The 20672-nt window shown below is 45.8% G+C and overlaps 1 protein-coding gene across 1 annotated transcript in view; it reads left to right on the forward strand.

The window, feature by feature from the left end:
* Window positions 1–1366: 1366 nt before the first annotated feature.
* Window positions 1367–20672, forward strand: part of LOC135829261 (uncharacterized) — a gene marked incomplete at its 5' end in the record, with an annotated part of 75903 nt that continues 56597 nt past the window's right edge. Inside the window, 9 exon segments of the mRNA XM_065341664.1 lie at window positions 1367–1412; window positions 2067–2372; window positions 2705–3190; window positions 3809–4255; window positions 6222–6668; window positions 8634–9080; window positions 11282–11389; window positions 13418–13606; window positions 15510–15812. Coding sequence (XP_065197736.1) covers window positions 1406–1412; window positions 2067–2372; window positions 2705–3190; window positions 3809–4255; window positions 6222–6668; window positions 8634–9080; window positions 11282–11389; window positions 13418–13606; window positions 15510–15812 — 2740 coding nt within the window.

The raw sequence follows: 20672 nt of genomic DNA on the forward strand, positions 1-20672 counted from the left end.
TGTGTACTGAACGCTGCGTGTGTGTACCATATACACTAAAACCTGTAATGGCGACCACTTGGATATGGCGACCATTTGACCATGGCGACCACTCGGATACGGCGACCACTCGACCATGGCGACCACTCGGATATGGCGACCACTCGACCATGGCGACCACTTTTCCTTGTCACAGACGCATTCACGTTCAAAACACCTCGGATAAGGCGACCACTCGCTCAACGTAACCGACGACCACCCACCCGCGACCGCGTTGCACAGTGCTAGTCATGTAAATGTACGCATTGCATGGTGCACCATGCATGGTAGATCTACACATCAGTGCAGGAAGTGTAGATGTACATGGTGCATGCACGACACTTGACAGGTCTGAGTACCCCAGGCACATGAGTCGTGCTAGAGTAGCATAGGTGTGTGCACTGTGATACACTGATCAAAATGATGTGTCACATGTGGATATGGTCACGTGACCCACTGAACCTGGATAAAGAGACCACCTGGCCACGGCAACCACTTTTTCTCGTCCCTTGAGGGGTCGCCTTAGACAGGTTTCACTGTACGTACTCACGACTGCATGGCCAGCGCCCTGGGGCCGCCTGACCTCCGATCGAATTTCCATGTCCACGACAGTATATGGGTGTACGTGTATGTGTGTGTGTGTGTGTGTGTGTGTGTGTGTGTATGTGTGTGTGTGTGTGTGTATGTGTTTGTGTGTGTGTGTGTGTGTGTGTGTGTATGTGGGACACACGTCTTTCTTCTCTTTCTCATTCTCCTACCTCTTCTTTCATTCTCCTGGGTGGTTACCAACAGCCAGTGTATGCCGGAGTATGTTGTGTGGTGTGTGTGTGTGTGTAAAAAGAAAAAGAAAAAAGAAAAAATGAAAAATAGGGATTCACTGGCCAGAAAAAGCCGCTTCAATCAGCTATGTGGTGGATACCAGGCTAAAATTAGTGGCGGTCAATTCATCAGCCTTGCAAGCTGTTGAATGGTGTAATCCCAGCACAAGTTGCTATTGTAGTATAGGCCAATGATTACTTATTTCTTACATTTGTATTTCGTATTTCCTGCTCCTGTCCACGTGACGAATCTCTGGCCTTGTAAGCCGCGCGCATGCCCACGTGTTTCTTGCCTTTCTCTCTCTTCTCCGTCATGACAAGTAACATTAGTTTTACTATCGATATGAACAGTTGAGTGTCTGATGAAACCAGGGAATAGTCTTGTATTACTATTAGGAAAGGGAATCCTACACTATGTCTAACATAGCTGTTCGCTATCATCGCTTCTTACAATCTCTGGGGTTTCTTCTCCCTTTCTGTGCTAATTTCCATCTTTCTATCAATCCATCATTCTATATTTCTCTGTTTAGCTCTTTGCTACACGGTTGGTATGAGAGCATTTTCGCACGATGGATGGTGAGTGCTTTGTCGGTTTGTCTATAAGTCAAGACTCGTAAAGATCTTGCATTCCTTACTAGTTATGAACGTAAATTACATCACTAAGTGTCCGAGTCTTGGCTGGAAATTGAGTGGAATTGCACCTGACCCAAGCGGCAGGATAGTCAGATTATGCTTATTTGGAGGACTCGGTTCTTTTACTACCCAAGTTGTTCCTGTCACACTTGACTGCAGAGTTAGTACATGATCAGGTTGGTTGTGTGTACACTATTCTTCTCTGCTCCACCATACCAACCCGTATGTGGGCCATATGGTGCAGTGGTAGGTGCAGTCGATTTCTTATTGAGAGGTTGCGGGCGCAATTATCGACGATTATGCTCGCACACGCCTTTCTTCTCTTTCTCATTCTCCTCGCTCTTCTTTCATTCTTCTGAGCGGGTACCATTCATTGGCCAGAAAAAGCTACTTCAAACACCCGTGTGGAGTAGACCAGGCTAGCAGCACCACCGCCACCACCATAGAACCCCACTTAAATGCTGAAAATCCAGGCCAGAATTTCAGGAGCTCCACCGGGTACCGACACGAACCCTGATCCGCAGCAACATTACTAGAAATTTACGGTTCCTCACAACACACGAGTGTCTTGTTTGTGATCAACTTCTCTTTCTTCAGAAAACCCATTTGATTCTGAAGAGTTTGTCTGCGATATCCAGCTATGGATTCAACGTCTTGATCCTGATCAATTCCGGAAGCTTGTCCAGCGCCGGGGTTTGATCAAAGACCGCGACCTCATTGATGATCTTAAACTTATACAAGCACAACAGGGAGGTGCGGCCCACAATGCAAAAGTCGTTTCAATCCTTGATCCTGGTGAAATGGACACCTATCAGGGTCTGTGTAATGTCATTCTGAAAATGGGCTACACCGACCGCTATCATCAGATGATTCAACTCTTGCCACAAGACCGCGTTCAACAAGGTGAGAGGAACTCTCGTGAAGAAAATAGATTCTGCACCCATCCTCTCCCTGAATTTCATAACGAAATTGTTCATTGTGCAAATAGTGCACTGGTTATTACATCTCTATTTTCACCTACAGATTATAGACAAAGACTGTTATTGCCCTTGATCAGTTGACTTGCATAGCTACTTTTTCCTGTCTTCCACCCCCTTATTTACTACAAACACCCACTCACTGGAATCGTATCTTGTACAGTGTCCTGGGTCCCATAGTGCTTTCCTTGTAATCTGGTTTTTTCCTACCGCCCTTTGTGTTTTTCTTGTTTCTATCACTCTTTCCCCTATGTACAGTGACCCCAGCATTGTCCTCGAGTGTTGCTGCTAAGCAACCAGAGTCAGCCAACGCCATAGCAGCCAGAGCAGACCCACCTGTAACCATGCCAACTGAAAAAGGCATGACAACAGCGGCTGCATCAGCAGGATATGCAGCGTATCACTCCAATGCAGGGACAAAGAGTTCATGGCCAGATGGACAGCAATTAGCACCACTGTGTCCACCGATGAAAAGCAGAACTGCAGCAGCAAGACCAGGAGCAGAAGCGGGAGAAGCAGCAGCAACAGCAGCAGTAGCTGGAGCAGCAGCAGGGGCAATGGCAGGAGTAGCAGAAACAGACGCAGTGGCTTCATCAGCAACTGTATTAACCCCTCAAGTGTCACTCCAGGCAAGGCTTCCAATTGGAATTTCAGAACGAGTGCGTGGAGAAACAGCAGAGTCAGAACTAGGAGCAACAGCCACAGTATCAGCTGTACCAGCACTTCATCATTGCCATTATCCAGGTGAGTTTTGCTTGCGATATAGTTGACATTCAAAGGGGACGCGGCAGGAAGCAACGTAAGAAGCTACGGGAAGTTGCGGGGATGGTGATGGTCGCAAAGTACTACATCGACAATGAATGCTAGAAACAGGAATGCAACCGTATTACCGTACACAGTGTGCTATTGATGTCTAATTAGAGATAGGAGTGTGTCAGACGACGTCATAAAACAATTCCTATGGTTACCATTTGAATAATGAAAATCAATAATTTAAAAGGCATTGAGTCAACTGATCATGGGCCACAGCTTCATGCCTCACGATGAGTTAGGTTGGCTATAGCAATAGCTGCTTCATGTCATACTGTACGGATGGCAAGGCCGTCTGCAGGTCACCCCAGCCATCCATACAGTTGCTACGTCCTGTCTCGTTAGCTTTATGGTGAATGAGAAATAGACTTGAAAACATTGGTATGTACTGAGGTGTCATGACACCGGCCATTCAAAATGGAAACCTTCTTTAATAAAATCAATGGAATTTGATGTATGTGTGTTTGCACGCTTATACAAATGTAGCAACCTGAAATCACATAATCGGTTTGTGGATGCGGACATGTCTCTGTGCTGGTGTACTTGTGGCAGGTGCACAGCCACCTCTTGCTCTGCAGCTCGGTGCAGCCTTAGCTTGCTCCTCCCCTGGTAGATTACCCTCATCAATGTCAGGTCCTTCTCCTACGGCAGAGACTACAATTGGTCTTAGCCAGACCTGTTTGAGTGCATCCACCCAAGCCACTACAACACATCCCATTGCCAGTTCAGCTAACACTAGCACTGGCAGGTGTGCTGCTGTTGGTAATGCTGCTGAGAGAGGAACTGCATTGCAGCAGAGTACACAGCCACCAGCGTCAGTCCACCTTGAAAACACGGCACAGCTGGCAGCAGCTGCAGTAGTAAGACATGCTTCTTCACTGCCTCTCGAGCCGCAGGCCAAGAGGGCCCTACTAAGCAATGTTGGTAGAGCATTCACCGAAGAAATGTCCAGGCATATTGACTATGTGTCAGCTCCAAGTATGGCTCGTACCAGTCCAGGTAAGCGGTATGTCCTTGGAAGCTTGTATACCTGTTGTCTATAATGTGCATGTGCCGGTGGAAGTCATTGACCATGAAGCGGTTACTGTATGAAACATCATTTTGCACCGAGTTCAAACTTTGTATGTGGATCGCGTTTAGCATTACAGTCTGTTTCAAAAAGATTAGCAATCAAGTTTGGGTCTTAAAAAGTATGAAGATAAGGGAACTTTGGACAGCAAAGTACATAAAACGGCTTGTTAGGGCACGGCAAATTGTTCTGTGAAGGTTTCGGAACAATTGGACCAACCGTTAAGGAGTTAGTATTTCGGCCAGGTTTCTGGCCTTTTCCCATGGTTTATAATTTGCCCTGGAAGCCAGTATCGATTTGTTATAAAAACCCACGATTTATCTCTTCCTTTTTGGCCTTGTGGTTATGAATGCTGTCTGCTGACCATGAAGTTGTGAGTTCAAATCCCAACAAATCTTCAAGTCAAACATTTTTTCTTCATTTTTTCATTATTTTGGTGATCACGCTGGTACAAGACAAAGAAGGTGGCTGCGCCAAACGACTTGTTGTTGGAGCTCGCGCTTCCTGCCGAACTGACTGACACTTGACTGGCTCACGCCATGTGAAGTTGTGAACACACGCAACACTGAAACCGTGTGAGTGAACACGGAAGTCATTGCGCTGTAGCTACGTGTTGTTGAATACACCGGCACATCGATCGATCGATTTTTGTTTGAGAATTATTTTAGTATTTGAAGATCGCCAATTTATTTGAATTTAGGAGTCAACGCCGTCTTCTATCAGCTTTCACAGGCGTCTGCTTTTCTTAAAATGTTGTCGAAGCCACACGGATAGCTTTGCCACTTCAAGGCCTTGCGAATGAGTCTGTGTCGATGCTGTTTTCGCCACATCGTGAGAGTAAATTGCATCCGCGGCAACTCCAAGAATCTATTTGGTCACAAAACGGACGCATCCCGCTCGTCAAAATTTACCACACTTTCAACATGTCCTCTCTTGACTCCATATCGATGCGAGGAAGAACTCGTTTGTTGTATACCAGACGAACATGTACGAGTACCGAGGTCAGTGAGTTGTCATTTTTCATACTTTCGCGCGGAATATTTCTTTGAGTTCACAGTGAGTTTTTCCAGGCAGCGCTCGAGCGCTCATACGGTAAGACGCAAACTCCCTGGGCGATCGCCAGGATTGCTAATCTTTTTGAAACTAACTACAGGCTGTTGTATGGTTGCAGCTGAATTTGCATTTATCCCATTCAGCCCTACTGGGCCTTGCCTATGGTACTCTGCATAGAAATGCTAAAAAAGGCAAATAGAAAGTTCTAAAACTCTAGGGTTCTGACAACTGGGGTCCTCAATTATTTTGGAAATGATTGCCAAGACTACCAACCACAGGGTGACAGACTCGATACAGTGCCCAAAAGAATAACGCTTCACAATAGGGGACGCAAGTTTGCTCAAATTGCGTGAAAGGGGGAGGGGAGGGGAGGGGAGGGGAGGGGGAGGGGGAGGGAATTAGAGATAGGAGTGTGTCAGACGACGTCATAAAACAATTCCTATGGTTACCATTTGAATAATGAAAAACAAGAATTTAAAAGGCATTGAGTCAACTGATCATGGGCCACAGCTTTATACCTCACGATGAGTTAGGTTGGCTATTGCAATAGCTGCTGCATGTCATACTGTACGGATAGTAAGACCGTCTACAGGTCACCCCAGCCACCCATACATTTTCTACGTCCTGTCTCGTTAGCTTTATGGTGAATGTGAAATAGACTTGAAAACATTGGTATGTACTGAGGTGTCATGACACCGGCCATTCAAAATGGAAACCTTCTTTAATAAAATCAATGGAATTTGATGTATGTGTGTTTGCACGCTTATACAAATGTAGCAACCTGAAATCACATAATCGGTTTGTGGATGCGGACATGTCTCTGTGCTGGTGTACTTGTGGCAGGTGCACAGCAACCTCTCGCTCTGCAGCTCGGTGCAGCCTTAGCTTGCTCCTCCCCTGGTAGATTACCATCATCAATGTCAGGTCCTTCTACTACGGCAGAGACTACAATTGGTCTTAGCCAGACCTGTTTGAGTGCATCCACCCAAGCCACTACAACACATCCCATTGCCAGTTCAGCTAACACTAGCACTGGCAGGTGTGCTGCTGTTGGTAATGCTGCTGAGAGAGGAACTGCATTGCAGCAGAGTACACAGCCACCAGCGTCAGTCCACCTTGAAAACACAGCACAGCTGGCAGCAGCTGCAGTAGTAAGACATGCTTCTTCACTGCCTCTCGAGCCGCAGGCCAAGAGGGCCCTACTAAGCAATGTTGGTAGAGCGTTCACCGAAGAAATGTCCAGGCATATTGACTATGTGTCAGCTCCAAGTATGGCTCATACCAGTCCAGGTAAGCGGTATGTCCTTGGAAGCTTGTATACCTGTTGTCTATAATGTGCATGTGCCGGTGGAAGTCATTGACCATGAAGCGGTTACTGTATGAAACATCATTTTGCACCGAGTTCAAACTTTGTATGTGGATCACGTTTAGCATTACAGTCTGTTTCAAAAAGATTAGCAATCAAGTTTGGGTCTTAAAAAGTATGAAGATAAGGGAACTTTGGACAACAAAGTACATAAAACGGCTTGTTAGGGCACGGCAAATTGTTCTGTGAAGGTTTCGGAACAATTGGACCAACCGTTAAGGAGTTAGTATTTCGGCCAGGTTTCTGGCCTTTTCCCATGGTTTATAATTTGCCCTGGAAGCCAGTATCGATTTGTTATAAAAACCCACGATTTATCTCTTCCTTTTGGCCTTGTGGTTATGAATGCTGTCTGCTGACCATGAAGTTGTGAGTTCAAATCCCAACAAATCTTCAAGTCAAACATTTTTTCTTCATTTTTTCATTGTTTTGGTGATCACGCTGGTACAAGACAAAGAAGGTGGCTGCGCCAAACGACTTGTTGTTGGAGCTCGCGCCTCCTGCCGAACTGACTGACACTTGACTGGCTCACGCCATGTGAAGTTGTGAACACACGCAACACTGAAACCGTGTGAGTGAACATGGAAGTCATTGCGCTGTAGCTACGTGTTGTTGAATACACCGGCACATCGATGGATCGATTTTTGTTTGAGAATTATTTTAGTATTTGAAGATCGCCAATTTATTTGAATTTAGGAGTCAACGCCGTCTTCTATCAGCTTTTACAGGCGTCTGCTTTTCTTAAAATGTCGTCGAAGCCACACGGATAGCTTTGCCACTTCAAGGCCTTGCGAATGAGTCTGTGTCGATGCTGTTTTCGCCACATCGTGAGAGTAAATTGCATCCGCGGCAACTCCAAGAATCTATTTGGTCACAAAACGGACGCATCCCGCTCGTCAAAATTTACCACACTTTCAACATGTCCTCTCTTGACTCCATATCGATGCGAGGAAGAACTCGTTTGTTGTATACCAGACGAACATGTACGAGTACCGAGGTCAGTGAGTTGTCATTTTTCATACTTTCGCGCGGAATATTTCTTTGAGTTCACAGTGAGTTTTTCCAGGCAGCGCTCGAGCGCTCATACGGTAAGACTCAAACTCCCTGGGCGATCGCCAGGATTGCTAATCTTTTTGAAACTGACTATAGGCTGTTGTATGGTTGCAGCTGAATTTGCATTTATCCCATTCAGCCCTACTGGGCTTTGCCTATGGTACTCTGCATAGAAATGCTAAAAAAGGCAAATAGAAAGTTCTAAACCTCTAGGGTTCTGACAACTGGGGTCCTCAATTATTTTGGAAATGATTGCCAAGACTACCAACCACAGGGTGACAGAATCGATACAGTGCCCAAAAGAATAACGCTTCACAATAGGGGACGCAAGTTTGCTCAAATTGCGTGAAAGGGGGGGGGGGGGGGAGGGGAGGGGAGGGGGAGGGGGAGGGAATTAGAGATAGGAGTGTGTCAGACGACGTCATAAAACAATTCTTATGGTTACCATTTGAATAATGAAAAACAAGAATTTAAAAGGCATTGAGTCAACTGATCATGGGCCACAGCTTTATACCTCACGATGAGTTAGGTTGGCTATTGCAATAGCTGCTGCATGTCATACTGTACGGATAGTAAGACCGTCTACAGGTCACCCCAGCCACCCATACATTTTCTACGTCCTGTCTCGTTAGCTTTATGGTGAATGTGAAATAGACTTGAAAACATTGGTATGTACTGAGGTGTCATGACACCGGCCATTCAAAATGGAAACCTTCTTTAATAAAATCAATGGAATTTGATGTATGTGTGTTTGCATGCTTATACAAATGTAGCAACCTGAAATCACATAATCGGTTTGTGGATGCGGACATGTCTCTGTGCTGGTGTACTTGTGGCAGGTGCACAGCAACCTCTCGCTCTGCAGCTCGGTGCAGCCTTAGCTTGCTCCTCCCCTGGTAGATTACCATCATCAATGTCAGGTCCTTCTACTACGGCAGAGACTACAATTGGTCTTAGCCAGACCTGTTTGAGTGCCTCCACCCAAGCCACTACAACACATCCCATTGCCAGTTCAGCTAACACTAGCACTGGCAGGTGTGCTGCTGTTGGTAATGCTGCTGAGAGAGGAACTGCATTGCAGCAGAGTACACAGCCACAAGCGTCAGTCCACCTTGAAAACACGGCACAGCTGGCAGCAGCTGCAGTAGTAAGACATGCTTCTTCACTGCCTCTCGAGCCGCAAGCCAAGAGGGCCCTACTAAGCAATGTTGGTAGAGCATTCACCGAAGAAATGTCCAGGCATATTGACTATGTGTCAGCTCCAAGTATGGCTCGTACCAGTCCAGGTAAGCGGTATGTCCTTGGAAGCTTGTATACCTGTTATCTATAATGTGGATGTGCTAGTGGAAGTCGTTGACCATGAAGCGGTAACTGTATGAAACATAGCCAGCAATCGCATGTCATCTCGTACATTGAAAATCAACATAATTTTGCGAATCGACCTTTTTTTCAGGATTACTTTTCAACGAGGACGAAGCAAAGTCGGCCGAACGAAGCCTAGAGGACGAAAATCACCCTCTCCACTTCACCATCACGATACTGTCATAGATACGAGATGAAACAACTAAAAAATTCACAAGAAAACTGTACGACCATCATCGCGCTGACTTTGGTCTGACTTTGGTCTGAGAATTTCTATCACGATCAAAAATGTACGAGGAGCACTCAAAAATCAGCCACAGACGTACCTTTATCGCTCTCTACTCCTTTTTCAAGGCACAAAAGTCGACTCTCCACTTTCAAACCAGGAACCAGACATACCAGTGGTCCTTTTCAGCTGCTCCACGAGCGCAGGAAATGTTCACCAAGGGGCGCAGAGCAGCATCCATTCCAGAAAAATAGCTAAAATACGAGTGAGACTGCATGCCTGAGTACATGCAGAAAATAGTCAATTTCAGCGTTTCTGCTCCAAACAGCAACTAGCTTCGACTAGAAACAAAGATTACACCAAAGGATCAAACAACAACCATTTTCTGCAGTTTTTTTGCAGATGGCTTCCTTGTGCTTGGCCCAGCACGCCAAAAATCACACCTCGGAGGAGTACCAAAAATTACAACTCTCAGATGTCCTTGATTGCTGGCCATTCATCATTTTGCACCGAGTTCAAACTTTGTATGTGGATCGCGTTTAGCATGAGGCTGTTGTATGGTTGCAGCTGAATTTGCATTTATCCCATTCAGCCCTACTGGGCCTTGCCTATGGTACTCTGCATAGAAATGCTAAAAAAGGCAAATAGAAAGTTCTAAAACTCTAGGGTTCTGACAACTGGGGTCCTCAAATATTTTGGAAGTGATTGCCAAGACTACCAACCACAGGGTGACAGAGTCGATACAGTGCCCAAAAGAATAACAGTTCACAATAGGGGACGCAAGTTTGCTCAAATTGCGTGAAAGGGGGAGGGGGAGGGGAGGGGAGGGGAGGGGGAGGGTAGGTGGAGGGGAGGGGAGGGGGGAGGGGGAGGGGATGGAGAGGGAGAGGGAGAGGGAGATATGAGGGTATCGAGCACTCTCTGCACAGAGGAAGTATTCTTGTGTGTGACTTTACTCATATGGGCCTCAACCAGCGAAAACAGCCCTTAGGGTCGAATTTTTCAAAATTCCTTTTTGGTTAGAAATTTGTTGAAACACATCTACTGAAGGACCTCAGCCAAGAAAAAGTTCAATATTACGATTCAAAACGGGTGTATACACCAAAATACAAGGTGTACTCCAAATTGGTGCAATGTATGTATACATTGTATGTTTACAATAAATATTCAGCATTCTAAGGTGGGTAGGCAGCTTGAATACCTTTGAAATAGTGCAGTAAGCAGCTAGAATGACAAAGAATAGCTGAAGAGTGCGGAGACATGATCGACTTATTTGTAGCTGCATCCTGCGTGGAGTCGTTCCGCAATGTCTTCCATTTCCTCCTCCGCAGCTGACGACACGACGTCGATGCCGTCACTAGCCCCAGACTCAGAATTTATTTCAGGTGCTGACTCCTCATCTTCCGACTCTAACGAGTCATCGACCGCCTTGAGCCGCAACGCAGCAGGAGATGACGGCTGCGATCCCGCCTCGCTGTCGACATCGATGTCGGAACCAAAGAACGTCTCATCCTCACTCTGAACTTCAGCGGCTACTTCAGCATCCACTCCCTACCAGGCTCGAGCTAGCTGTACACAATGACTGTCGCGTGTGCTCTGCGAACAGCTCTGGCGTCCGCAGCCATCGCAACAAGATCAAGGAACACTAAGAACTCGTCGCGCTGTTTGCAGCGCGATCAAAAAATCGTTGAACGTCACAAATCGACCTTTTTCTTGAAAAAATTACGAAACCTCTAAGGGTCGTTTTCGCTGATTGCGGCTCATATACATTCTCTCTAACTTTAGTTGCCATAACTGGTGACCTGAATTCACAGAACATCAGTAGAGAAGATTTCAAACTCTATGCACAAGTGACTGCTCCAATGTGGCTGTTCCGATTTGCTCTTCTGTGTGTTCCAGATTCCCAGGCCTCTCTGCTGCAGAAGTCTCAGTTCCTCCTGGACAGCCCCGAAATGTCTGAAGGTGACTCAGGGTTTTCCGGCTCTGCTGCTAGCTCAGACACCGAAGGTAAGGTATGTAGGGCATGCCTTAAGTGGGCATTTAGGATATGAGCCGCGCCAAGCTAAAAAGTGGCTTAGCGTTTTGCCAACAAATCGAGAAAATCACCAAAACGTCACAGTCGGCAAAATTCTACTCGAGCGCAGTCTCGAAAATATTCACTTTCGAGCATCTTTTCAAGTAAATACAGTCGTCCCTCTCTAATCCGGCACTTTATAATCCAGCACCCTCGATAAACCAGCACAATTTTCAGTAGCCAAAATGTCCTCTTCATGTACATTGCAGCAGTAAATCAGATTTGTTAATCCAGCACCCTCCCTAATCCAGCAGATTTTCGTGGCACAAATGGTGCCGGATTATAGAGGGACCACTGTAGTTTGCAAGTGGAGAAGAAGGAAGAGGCCTTTTAGTTTTGAGCAACACTTCTTCAGTGTTCCCTCTTTCATCGTTGTGGGGATTTCTCGGCGGTGCCAGAGATCGTAATGGAGCGTTCTGGAGGAAGTGGAGGCGAGCAGGATGACACTCTCTCTCCGTGTGCGCCCAACCCTAGTTGACGAGGAAAACTCGCTCATTCATAGTGCCTGTGGTTCTCATCGTGGCCACGACTAGAGCGGCTGGTATACCTATGTGAAGACGTCTACAAGCTGTCCGACTATCACTCTGACAAGCTCCCTAGTGAGTTGGATCTTGCTGCGATGTTTCACTTTGTTTCGGGTACCTTCAAATGTTCATGGCGTAGCGTACTATACTCCAAATTTTCCTCATTTCAAGGCCAATAGTGCTACACGACGAAGCGATGCATTGACCTTAACCTCTTGCATATCGTCCCGTGGTGCTTGTACCACTACCTACACCAGGGAAGGAGAATGACATGGACTAGGACGGACAAAGAATCAGTGCCGCTTTTTAGCGATGTGCAATCTGCTGGACCTACGTGCAAGAGACCAATGGAGCTCGATCTCTGGCACAACACTACGAGCTGCAAGAAAGGATTAATTCATGCTGGTGTAGGTGATTGGAGAGAGGATGATGGACTGTCTTGGTAAGATGCTACATTTCCCAGTCCAGCAAAAATATAGTCACAGACTCCCCAAATCATTGAAGGGTATGAAAATTCTTTTTGCGCGATGAAATGACATGAGATACATAGATCAATTATTTCTTCTCTCTTGGATCCTTTAATCAGAACACAAGTGCTCGTTCTTCTTGTATTGCTTCCACACCTGCTAAGCTTTGTCTCCACTTGGTGTCCCATGTTTTCTGGAGTTTGGGCAGGTGTTCATAATTATGATCTTAGTTTCATTGATACCAGGCATGCTGTGACATGTGCGCAATGTATGCTTATTTATGGCACATATACATTGCAGATGGGCACCAAAATTTCCTTGATGGAAGTTGGAGAGGTAGACACTTTGGCATGAAAAAAGAAATTTCCAAAAATTATGCCTAAGCCACCTTTTTGCTTGGCTCGGCTCGCATATTGTGCAAATCCGTGGGCCTGGGATCCGGATTCGCAGTCTTTGGACTTGTTTGATCGTTAGAATCCGGATCCAGGTGGCATGAATTCGGATCTGGTCAACCCACCCCCCAAAGAAGGATTGGACAGAGTCAACGGGTCCATTCTTGCTCTGAACCCAAACTTGCACCAGATGAACATTGATATGAATTAGCCATTCTACGATATCAGTTAGCCATTCTACGATATCAGTTAGCCATTCTACGATATCCACCTTCTTTGACTAGAATGTTTCATACAATACTGCTGTTTGAATGAACTGAGTACCAACGGAAGTGGCACATTAAAACCAGGTGATTTCTGACTGGAACTAAGGCTGACCAGGACCTAATCATATGCTGGAATATCACAGCTCAGATTCGCCTTGTGTGACGCAGAATACACCTTGATGCTAAATTCTTGGATCATGAATATTTTGATTCCCAATATTGTGCATCGGCTACTCAGGTTTGCAATAAATTAACGGCGGATGTATGTTGTGCTTTCTTCCATATTAATTCCTCAACTATGTGTATGACCAGAATGGACAGAAGATGATCTGCGCAATGCTCGAGTCACGGTTTTTATGGACAGCAAACTCAGGACATCTGCTGACTGTGATGGAATTATCTTGGACAGTTTATCTAAGCAGCACTTCAATGAGACTAATATCAGAATCAAATCTACGAGCAGAAGAAGTGATCCTGCGCTCACACGTGTTGAAGGAAAAGGTTTGTAATATCCCGTTCTCTACCGTTTTCATGTATATCTGAATGTGTACAGCTAAGTAGGACAAATTCTACTACTGTACTCAGCCACAGGCTTTTAGACCAATACTAGTGTCTGCTCCAGGATGATTTCAAACCAACCATGTACATTTGTACCTGATGTTTAAGTATGGCTACTGCATGTGCAGTGATCGATGCATGGCTGGTGATAGTAGATATACATAATCATCTTGTACATCAAACGAAGTAGCGGGGAGGCATCCTGCAGCTTTATAAATCGAAGAGAATTGGTGAGCACACAAGCTCATTCCCTGGGCACTGCAAATTCACAACTCATTTTATTTTACAGAATCATTTTCAACGTTTCCGCAAATTGCCATCATCAGGATGCAATATGAAGTGGAAGTCTGCCAAGGAGCAGTTATATACACTAATTTGGTGTTCTTAGGTGTTGATAATATTTCTATGACTGCACATGTTACTTCAGTGCTAGAAATATGACATGTCTAAAACTAGTGAAAGATCACAAGTTTTCGCTGACTCATATGCTGGGTGTTGGTAGTACGTTAGCACAGCGCAGATGTCACCAGATAACTTGCGACATGTCTGAACAGGTCCCACTGTGGATAAGCCATGGGGTGACCACATGCGAGCTAAGCATGCGGGGATCAACCTAGGTGTCGGGGACAGCATCTTCTCGGCAGTGTCTGTGGTTGCAAGAGCCAGTGACAGGGCAAGCCGCAAATTGCGGGAGACAGTAGAGATCAGAAACGAAGGCCCAGAGATCAACACCGGTGCTGGATGGTCATTACTCTAAAACAGTCACACCACACTGGCTACCTAGGTGACAGTATTTTCTGGAAAACACTGACATGGTCACATTCGTGTATTGCTTGCGAGAAACCTGTTCAGACATGTCTCAAGTTATCTGGTGACATCTGCGCTGTGCTAACTTATTACCAACACCCAGCATATGAGTCAGTGAAAACTTGTGATCTTTCACTAGTTTTAGACATGTCATATTTCTAGCACTGAGGTAACATGTGCAGTCATAGAAATATTAGCAACACCTAAGAACGCCAAATTAGTGTATATAACTGCTCCTTGGCAGACTTCCACTTCATATTGCGTCCTGATGAAGGCAATTTGCCGAAACGTTGAAAATGATTCTGTAACATGAAATCAGTTGTGAATTTGCAGTGCCCAGGGAATGAGCATGTGTGCTCACCAATTCTCTTCGAGATCTTGTACATCAGCCAGGCATCTGCAGAGAGAGAAAAGTGCATGATGGCGCTTTGAAATCACTGTGTACTTCAAGTGCAGTCGATGGGAAAGCACAAATTCTAAGCATTGCAAGAAGTTGTTGTATCCATGCAATCAGTACCCAGACTCAGAAGTTACTAAGAGCGGTGCAGACCACACATAAATGTAGCCATCTTCACGATGAGCTCAGCGCCACCCATGTGCCAACCAGAATTGCTGCTGGCTTAGGTGTCTGGGTGGGCATGTGCGTGTGCAGACCTACATTACTCTTAATGCATGTTTATATGGGTGTGATGTGTGTATGTGAGCATGTGTCTGTTTGTGTGTGTGTGTGTGTGTGATCATGTGTCTGTTTGTGTGTGTGTGTATGTGATCATGTGTCTGTTGTGTGTGTATGTGAGCATGTGTCTGTCTGTTTGTGTGTGTGTGTGTGTGTGTGTGTGTGTGTGTGTGTGTGTGTGTGTGTGTGTGATCATGTGTCTGTTTGTATGTGTGTATGTGAGCATGTGTCTGTTTGTGTGTGTGTGTGTGTGTGTGTGTGTGTGTGTGTATGTGATCATGTGTCTGTTTGTGTGTGTGTGTATGTGAGCATGTGTCTGTTTGTGTGTGCGGCCATGCATGTGAATCTACATGTGTCCTGCAGGAGGAGATATTAGGACATTGGTCAAAATCATCATCAACGGACAACCTGACGACTACACTAAACATAGGATCCGAAGGGAAGTGATTGAGGACCTGGAGGACCTTACCTTCTCCAAGAATCAAATTCAGGTCATCTACAAAGGCGACTGGGATTCCATCCAGGTGGTACTGCTGCTACCAATGAGGACACTGGGTCATCTACTCTTCCTTGCAGTACACTATCCTGGACTGCTGCGAGGCCTGGATATACTTCAAATCATTGACATCTCCTCATTGACCATAATTGACTTTCGAGAGATAACAGGTATTGCTATTATGTGTTGTGTGTTTTTCTGTGTCTCAGGTTGTGTGTGTCTGAGTTTGTGTGTTTGTGTGTGTGTTTGTGTGTGTGTCTGAGTTTGTGTGTGTACGTTTGTGCACACGTGTATGCACGTGTGGGTGCATGTTTAAGTGTGTGTGTGCATGTATGCATGCATGTGTGTATGTGTGTATGTCCAACCGTGTGTGTGCGTGCGTGCATGCGTTCTTGCTTGCTTGCCTCTGCGTACATGTGTGTGTGATGAGTGGACCCCTCGTGTTGCATAATCAGTCCTGGGAATTCCTTGTTTAGGGAATACTACTGCTGCACTTGACATTGTCTAGTCGCCAAGGTGATCATGGTGATCCGTAGTCCCGCGTAGCGCCTTCCCAGCCTCGGCCCTTTTTACCTCCGCAGACCGCACCAGAAAAAAGATGACAACGCTATTTTGGTGAATATTTTCTGAGTACAGTCCGTGCGCCAAATTAAAAAAAAGTCGAAAGCCTTGTCTTGTCAGGGATCGATTTATCCGGGTTCGCATCGCAGTTTGCGAATCAGAATTCACTGGCTGCGATTCGCTTTTCGTTTTTATCGCCCAAAACAGTGATGTGCTGGCCATGCATACCGGTATGTACAAAGACCATTCTGTACTGTTTGTGTTCAGATTGCATGCGACTGTTGTACACACTGCTGACTAGGGAGTAGCATTTTACTACTCCAATCAACTGGCCTGTCCTGCTCAGGCCGCGCTCGGGTCGCGGATCGCGCTCTGTTTGATTTTGGACACTGCACTAGCCACTGCTATAGCACTGGTCGACCGGTCGTACAAGACTGCACAGTTTGCAGTCTTTTTAAGTTTTGTACACGGCGGTGACGTTCCCAGAAGTTCTCCTTTCTTTTTTCACTGTCAAGCTCAATTCAGTTTGTTTCTGTTCGACAAGACACAGTTGAAGTAGATGGTTCTTAGTCTCATGTAGCCAACATGTCAGTGAATCTGATCACTGTCCAGAAGCGGGAAAAAGAACTGGACGCGCCAGGAGTGTCGATTTGTTTCGATGAAGAAAAGGAGAAAAGCGAAAGTTCTGTGCGCTTTGAACGATGTGTCACGATCGTTTGAGCGCTTCCCTGAGCGTTCTTTGTGGAAGGAATAAGTGGAACTGCCCTGTTGAAGGACATTGTGTTGTGAAGAATTCGAAGTCGGATGGACGCTGAACATGTAACGAGCCCAAGCAAAAACCCTAACGTAAAATATTCAGGTCAACCGTTCGTTTGGAAAAGCAAATAGCAACTGCAGCTATTGTCCTCTTCTGTACAAAATCCTGCTATTGTACAGATATACATATACATGTAAACTTTCGATGAAGGAAAACTGCTAATCAATGCTGGAAGTTGCTAGTCAATTGTAAAACTGTGTAGCAGTGACTGCTATCCAAACAAATTACAGAAAATAGATCCCTGCTTGTTTCTCGAGTGATCAGTGGTGATTTTTCAAGCTTCTTCGCAGTGTTCGATATCCGATGGCTCCGGAGAAGAAAAGTCTACATAACGAAGTAACTGGCCTCATTTCAAGTGACAGCAGGAGAATAATTCTGAATTTGCGTAATTGGTCATGAAGACTTCGCTTCCTTTGTGTTCTGTAGGCCGCAGAGTTGCATGTTGGAAGTGGAGCCAAGGTCTTGGTCGTGGTGGTCTCTCCTTCTGGAGTTCGACACACGTGCAGCTCGCACCCTGGGGACGAGATTTTGCCCTGCACCAGCTTGACAAGTGTCACAACAGCAACAGCTCTGCAAAAAGCAGCAGTTCTTATCCCACCTCGATGGCCACCCCAGATCCCACCACGAGCCCGACTGAAGAAATAAAAAATAAAATTGGACTATGCTGGTCCTTCAAACATCACCTGTTGGATACTTGTTGAGTTAAAACACAATAGTCTGGTATCAATTCACCTCAGAATGTCAACATTGAAATAATATTATAAGTGTGGCATTAGAAATTGACACTTTCTGGACAACAGAACAATGCTAGTAGCCAACAAACATCACACTGAACTATTTTGAATAGGAGCACTGGTATGCACAACATGAAAATGCACCTCCATAAAATGATCAACTAAGGCAATGTTATACAACTTCTTGCTCCTTATATTGGCACGCACAGAGACATAGACAGCAATAGCGACAACACATCAATTGAAGGGTAGTTAGCCGCAGCCAGATGTGAACCAGATAACGAGTTAGGTATGGAAGCAAGGACTGAGAACAGAGTGTCTCAAATGAAAAAAAGGTGTGCAAGCAGATAGCAGGACCACTTGGGGCCGTCAGATTAATTTGTGCCTTGCTCCCCGCCGAAACATGAACAGCGGAAAACAGTACTGAGTGCACAGCTCCAGCAGCCAGGAATACGTGTGATTGTCGGTGAACTGCTTGCGCCAAACGAAGCAACCCTCTGCTGAATGGGGTGGGTTGCTGCCAGATCCTGGGCGAGTACATGCGGCCGCAGAAGTTCGTATTAGGCCATACTTTGTTTTTTCTATGTTTCTCGTCGGCAAATTTTAACAAAAGGTGTGCGGGTGGGCGAAAAAAACAAAAGCCAAGAAAAAGCTAGAACAATTTCTACTCAAGACTGTGTACATTATGTATGTGTGATTATTACAAGACACTGCCATGTATACTATACAGTACTACATTGTACATTGTATAATCATGTGATCCCATAGTACATGATTGCACTACATTATCACATCAGCCCACGAATATCAGCCAAACTGCGACATTGAGAGTATAAAGTTTCATTGCGAGATGGCGAAGAGAACATACATTTATCTGCTATCGCATCAACAAACGCGTTCCCACTCGTCATTTTCGTTTTGTTACTTCAACGTTCTTGTATCCGCTTATCAAACTCTTGTCTCCACGCTGCTCATTTTTTCCTTGCCATGTGTCCATTGCTTGGTTTTTCTGCCCACAACATCGTTCCACAGACGCCAGTTTCCACGGAACTCGTCCGATTTACGGTATTCCTGGGACCCGCGAGGCTCAGGCAGTGAACGACTGAAAGTTTCGTTACGGCAGCCTTCATCGCAGAGAACGGATAGGGAGTGCTCCTTTGCTGCTAGCTGTGGTGCAAACGTTCACGATTTTGATGGACGCATCTAGCTGCTGCAGCATGTGCAGCGTTCATACATGTACATGTACCGTAAGATCCTGCCAGAGCGCCCCTACCTCCTCGACGCTTCAGGTGGGGAGGGGCGGATGGGCGAGTCCTACTTGCCGCATTGAGTACTACATGAAAAAGTACTCACCTACGAAAACTGTTCGTGCATCGACCAAAGGTCAAGAGCCAGGAGTCGTACAGACCCATCAAATTTCAGGGTTGTGCGATCCCTGGTCAAGAGGATTGGCACTGTTGCGTACATTTCCAACGGGGTTGAGCACGCGTCTGCAGTACAGTACGGCATCACAGACTGTGACAGAGTCATACGAGGATACAATCAATCACTTTCCTGACAAGAAGTCAGGGAGGGGCGGATGGGAGAGACGGGGCGCTCTGGCGGGATTTTACGGTACAAGCATGAACGTTTTTTTCTTCCGAATTTTCTGAAAACCTACGCGGGCGGTGAGGAGAAACATAGAAAAAACAAAATGTGGCTTTACAGCAGCTATCTGTGAAACGGCTCAGCTCATCATATGTGCGGTGATGGTTTTTGGCTTTGAAGACTCAATCCAATTGCCTGGAAGAAGACATAGTATATCCCTGGCTAATAGTGAACTCCTATGTAGGCAAATAGCCACAGATACTTGACAGTGCACTGAATGATGTTCATCTCCCAGTGCAAGCCATGTGAAATGGGCAGTACTGGAGTACCCAATCAAACTCCCCATCAGGAATGTTTGTCGGGGCGTCAATTCACCCTTCTCAACCAGATCATCTGAAAACGTTCTCAGCCTCTCACGTAACGTACTCGTGTTCCCTGTTACCCCCAAGCCTCTTGCACTACATGCACTCTTCAGATCAGCCTTTGACATTGAGTCGACATGCGATATTCCTGCTTCATGGTTAGCCAATTCGGCTGCATTGTGCTTGGCTCCTCCATCACAGTCAATATGGCAAGCTGTTACACACAACAGTGGGCCATTCCATCACCCCTCGTCACCTAATCATTGTTTTACCCTTGCACGCTTCACAACATTGCACAACACAATGCAAACAGCTTCGTGGGAGTAGGGGTAAACAAAATCCAACATCTGCCAGGGACACAAGGGGTACATCTTCACCACTGGTCTTTGAGGACACTCTGGTCAACGAAACACTGGTACTGCTGTCCACATCCGGTACATACACAAATTCGGTGACTGACTTTCGTGTGCCTGGCTTGGTGACTTTGGGGTGCTGGGTCGAAACCACTGATTTGCCTTGGTCATCTTGCAATGCCTGCCTAACATTTACCCTGCACGTTGCATTAGGACACAAATGCAGCCTGCGCTCCATCTGTGTGCAACATTTGGGGCAGATCTTCCGAGGTGCTCAGAAGTGCTAATAGTGAGCCTACACTTTCCTTTTTCAGATTAATTATTTCCTTTTCAAGTAATTCAATTTTGTAATCCTTGTGGGAATGCATCTTGTACATTGCAGCCGATGCACATTTTGGCCACCAACACACACACACTCTCTCTCTCTCTCTCTCTCTCTCTCCTCTCTCTCTCTCTCTCTCTCTCTCTCTCTAAACGCTGCAAGGAATCAGTATTATGAACATTATCAACAGTGGACTCAGATGGAGAGCCAAGGATAAATTTATACAAAAGAAAAAGGACCAAGGAACTACCAGTTACGCTATACTGTCCACAAACACCACCGTTGGTCAGTGTC

The sequence above is a fragment of the Sycon ciliatum genome, chromosome 13 (genome assembly GCF_964019385.1).
Source record: "Sycon ciliatum chromosome 13, ocSycCili1.1, whole genome shotgun sequence".
Lineage (NCBI taxonomy): Eukaryota > Metazoa > Porifera > Calcarea > Leucosolenida > Sycettidae > Sycon > Sycon ciliatum.